The sequence below is a fragment of the Adiantum capillus-veneris genome, chromosome 29 (genome assembly GCF_014529385.1).
Source record: "Adiantum capillus-veneris isolate H3 chromosome 29, ASM1452938v2, whole genome shotgun sequence".
Lineage (NCBI taxonomy): Eukaryota > Viridiplantae > Streptophyta > Polypodiopsida > Polypodiales > Pteridaceae > Adiantum > Adiantum capillus-veneris.
In genome coordinates, this window is record NC_140959.1 from 71,308,100 (window position 1) to 71,312,721 (window position 4,622).

General features: G+C 42.8%; 1 protein-coding gene across 1 annotated transcript; it reads right to left on the reverse strand.

Moving 5' to 3' along the window:
- Positions 1-852: 852 nt before the first annotated feature.
- On the reverse strand, positions 853-4,263 carry LOC147419383 (protein CORTICAL MICROTUBULE DISORDERING 2-like). The gene is made up of 4 exons (XM_086506203.1): positions 2,886-4,263; positions 2,574-2,768; positions 2,388-2,479; positions 853-2,214 (listed from the first exon to the last, which is right to left on the reverse strand). Exons 1-4 carry the CDS (start codon positions 3,987-3,989, stop codon positions 1,233-1,235), a joined length of 2,373 nt encoding a protein of 790 aa, XP_086362329.1. The 5' UTR covers positions 3,990-4,263; the 3' UTR covers positions 853-1,232.
- Between the last annotated feature and the right edge of the window lie 359 nt (positions 4,264-4,622).

The window sequence follows — 4,622 nt, forward strand, 5'->3', positions numbered from 1 at the left end:
CCATATGGAAGCAAGTGGATGATGGATCCATTAATCCCACACAAAGTTCAATGCTCTCATGCTATCATATTTTGTATCAACTTATGATTTTTTGCGACATAATTCATGGCTCATGCTTGTTCTCATTTGATTCAAACATTCAAATTGTCTCTCTTCTCTTTCTTCCTATGGAGAAAAGCAACATACCCATTTATTCACCCAACACTTATGTTTCCAGTCCTATTTCACACACCGAGGGGCAACAATAACCGCTAGATACCTTTTGATGCAACTCGGCTCACAGTTTAAACTCTATACTAGGTCAGATGCAAGAATTTCCTCCCCAATCTTTGCTTTCACACTTTGATCTATTATAAATTGTAAAAATGATATGTTTCTTGCATGGATCTCATGCACAAGCAAGGACTTCAAGGGTGAGAAATGCACACATCACCAACGTCATGCAAAGCTACCTAAATGGTCACAGGTTTTTTTCCAATTTTACACAAGGGTTAATGGTTAGCTTAAAATTGATCCCTAGTTGGCCCAAAATTATTCCGCTCAACTAAGCCTATGACCTCTTTTGGAATCGCTTCTTATTCATAGCATGAATTTGATTAGCTTGAGGACATTTTCAACTACCAAGGCTTTATCCATTGCATAATATGCATCAAGAAGGGTTTGGAGGTCAAGATTTGATGACACTATAAAACAACTAGCATATAAATTAAACAATGGAAGCTTCTGTAAACAAACTCATATGCTAATCACTGTTGGACTTAACAGTGAAACTGCCTCCCAAATGGGCTGACACGAAATTTGAAACTTGTTCTTTCTGCCATTTTCCAGATTCTCAAGCCTCAGTGCACTTTCTCTTCGAGTACATTTGAACAAGGGGTCTTTTGATTAAATTTACCTTCGTCCGGTGAGAAATCGTGCAATTCAATCCACATTATGTCAAGATCCCTTGGTTGTGTAGCATGCTGAGGATGAAAGGATACCTGTTCAAATTAAAGAACTTCAAGGTGGGATTTGCCTCTGTATAAATCAATTTGAATTGTTACAATGGGATGTGGAATCAAGTGTTAACAATGTGCTTGTTTAAACAGAGTTCAAACTATACCCAACCCAAACAATGTACAGATAAAATCTGTCCCACCTTTTGTGGGAAATATGCACCTAGGAAGGAAATTACAACTGTGATCAGATATATGCACAATATAGAGCTACAACAGATAATAGCATCCTCATGGTTAAGATCTATGTTCTTTGGAATAGAGATTGTCACAAATTTCCTGAGATGGGCTTCGAAGAACCAATTGAATGAGCAAGTCATAGAGCTTCTGCTTCAATTTGGCAGTTGTCTCTTCTAGACCTGGGTTAGTGGTTTTCTCCTTACTTGCTATCATGTGATCCAGCCAGTCATTCACACTCTTCAAGTCTGAGAGGACAGTGGAAACTTGGCTGTTGTCATCCGGCCATGGATTGTCTGCTGCAGCACCTCTCTTTCTTGCAGCTGCCTCCCTTATGGAAACCATATACCCCGAATCCAAAGCTTTCTCTACAAAGCTCAAAAACCATGCCTCTGCTTCTTCTTGTAATTGCTTCGTTAACGTACACATCTCTGCACATCCGTACCCTTTTGCCCAATCCAGCGCCATACATGCTTCTGCCTTCTCTGGACTTTGCAAATTCTCCTTGTAACATGTGTTTTGAATCAAATTGAGCTCCAACTCGCATTCTGAACCGATGGATTTGCTCTTCTTGTAGCTTTCTAAAGTCTTAATGTTATGCGGGGTGATGTAAGCCCTGTCTTTAGCATTCTTTGTAGACGTAGGCCAGGAAAAGGGTGGTTTTAATGGACTGGAAACTGGAGAGCTAAAACTGCCCATCTTATTTTTGCAGCACTTACCATTAAATCTCTCTTTGGAAGGAGACTTGGGCAGTTTATGGTCTTCACTCCAGCCAGGATAATGTGATAAACCACTACATAATGCTGCATTAACCCAGGAGATTGCAGAGTTCCCCCTCTCATCCAAGACTATCCGAGCTTTTCTTGAGGCGTCAAGTAGTGCATCCTCATTCTCTAAAGCTGTGGATAAGTTGTGCCGAGATTCTGTTAGCGCATCTGCATCAAAGGTTGTGTCCAGTAGAGCTTTATGGAAATTTAGAAACTCTTGAACCACTGGTCCAGGCGCCTCAGGTCTTGCTACTATGCATAGCTCTGCAAAATTTCTGTTCAAATACAAGAACTCATCATTAATGGTGATCCACCCATGTACTTAGAGTGTTTTGACAGAAAAAGACCAGATTAATGGAGAAGGTAATACTCGCACAGACCCACAATTGGACCAAAAACCATAGAAAATAGGCATGCAGCATAATTGGAGAGCAATTCCTGCACTTGCCTTACACAATGGACAATGCTTTGGGACACATAGGCCTCTTGTAGAGCTTTTGATGCAGCATAAGATGCTGCATAACTCCTTTGCATAGCTTTCTGTTTGCAATAATCGAACCAGCAACAAGTTATATTAAAGAGCAAAACAATCAGGCAAAAAAAGAGAGCACATTCTTTTGTGTTCTTGTCAGACCTTTCCCAATGTTGCAAGGGAACCAGGAAGAGCATTCAAGTTGCAGCTGTTTGTCTCATCTCTTGCTCTTAGGTTGAATGCAATTCCTTCAATGGGCATTACAGGCCCAGGTTTTCCAGAGAGTTGCTGCTTTTTAACCGATGCCTGTTCTTTCGGGACAACGATTACATTCTCAATGATCTGGTAGTCCACATTCTGCATCACAACAGAACATTAAGAATTCAGCTCATCCTGAACATAGAAAATAGGCAGTTCGATCGGAAGCAAATTTTCTGAAAGATAAACTCGTGTCCGATGTTACGAGGACCTTACCAACATAGTCTTCTCGTTGCAGCCACTCATTAGCTTTGATTTGGGCACCTCATCAGACTCTTTATCAATGGGTACAATTCTTTCAGTCATGTCCCCTGCATTCAACTTCTGCACAGATCTCCTCAAACTATTACTTGCACTTTTTGATTGCTCCGCACTTGCCTTCTGACCCACCTTGCCAACATTTCCCGAGCTTTTGATAACTGATGATGCTTGCTTGTATCTTGACGATGCTTCCGCAACTGTACAAATTGCACTCTTCTGAAAAGATCTTTTCACATCTGGACTTGTCTTTACTGAGGAAGGTAAGGAATCACATGCATTGAGGCTGCCTTTCTCAATGAAAAGTGAGCTGCGCACAGAGTAATCTCTTGCTGGCGAAGCTGAAACAGAGCGGGGATGTGATATGGGTGAAACTTCGGGGAGAGCCCTTGTTCTGCCTGAGCGCACTTGATGTGAATCATCTTTCTTGTCCATTTTATCAGCAGGCGAAGCCCCAACCATTGACCATGAGGATCTTTCGACAGATCTCCTTCCCCGGACTAGCTTGTTAACAGGACTAGGGTAAACCTTCACCATGGAGAATTCAGGACATTTCCATGACATAGCCTTCTCTGAAGTCTTCTCCATAGCTATTCTGCTCTCAATATCAAGTGAGCGCCGTCGCTCAGCAGTGGCCTCGGGTGGTAGTCCCAATTGGTGATGTGTGACAGATTGTCTAAGAAAATGTGACGAGTCCGCAAGGCTGATCTCTTCAGGATTGCCAACGAAGGCATGTTTGCCAGCAACTGGGCGAAGACCTGTAAGAATTGGGACCGGAGACCCTGCCTCAAGCTTTTCTACTTGAATAAGCTGGCCAAGCTGAAGCTTATTGCAGAGAATGAGATCATTATGCTCTTTTGCAAGTGCAATGTATGTGCAATGTGAGGAATCGGAGACCTTGAGATAAAATCCATGGTGAGGCCACAGGTGATCGGATTCTGCTATGGCAGGGACAATCCCCACGACTTGCAGAAATGCAGAGCGATGTGCACCGGTAACTTTTGCATTAGACCCGATGTGATCAAGGAGCTTTATGAGGATGCCTGGCGTTAAGGTAGCCATGGCAGCAACATCAAAGGGGTCTGCGGGTTGAGAGCGCCCGAATTGTGGGTTTCAGAAGAGGTTAGGGTTAGCCGGCACACTTGTAGGCAGAATGGTGCTGTTAGTCAAAGAAATAGCAGTGGGCTAGCTGCTCATATGAGCAGCGCCATCGCCAAAGCGTAAGCTGCTGCTGGTTGTCGGTACTGAGTTATGACGTGAACCCCATCGCAATTTGCGATGGCACCTAGTTATGCAGAGAGACAGTATCTATTTAAATTCAAATGTGTAGCCCGTTAGAGCCTTCATACCTAGAAAAGTATGGGGTTCCCACCTGTACCACACGTTCTCTTTATTCACCCACATGACCTACAGGCTACAAGACGGCCCACCCTCCTAAGGCAAATTGACAGGCAGCTTTTTTTTCCCCATAAAGGGCGAGAGCAGATTTATATTATGAAAAGAGCGCAATTACAAAAAACTACCACAAAGGGTAAGGTTCGGTCAATAGTTACAAAAACTTGGTGTTCAAAATTACATTCTACTCTGTCAAGTTTTTCAGAAAATCATGCAGGCGGGCAACTAGACGGATTCCATTACTATGTAGCCTTCTTAATCTTTCCCCATCTACTCTGCATTCGTCCACCATTCTCTGCA

What these genes read in the sequence shown, in the direction of transcription:
- LOC147419383 (XM_086506203.1), bottom strand. Translation starts at nt 3,989, where the DNA reads ATGGCTACCTTAACGCCAGGCATCCTCATAAAGCTCCTTGATCACATC. An exon ending in CCCTTGCAACATTGGGAAAG is followed by an intron (nt 2,480 to 2,573) that starts GTCTGACAAGAA and finishes TATTGCAAACAG; the next exon opens with AAAGCTATGCAAAGGAGTTA. An exon ending in AGCATTGTCCATTGTGTAAG is followed by an intron (nt 2,215 to 2,387) that starts GCAAGTGCAGGA and finishes GTATTTGAACAG; the next exon opens with AAATTTTGCAGAGCTATGCA.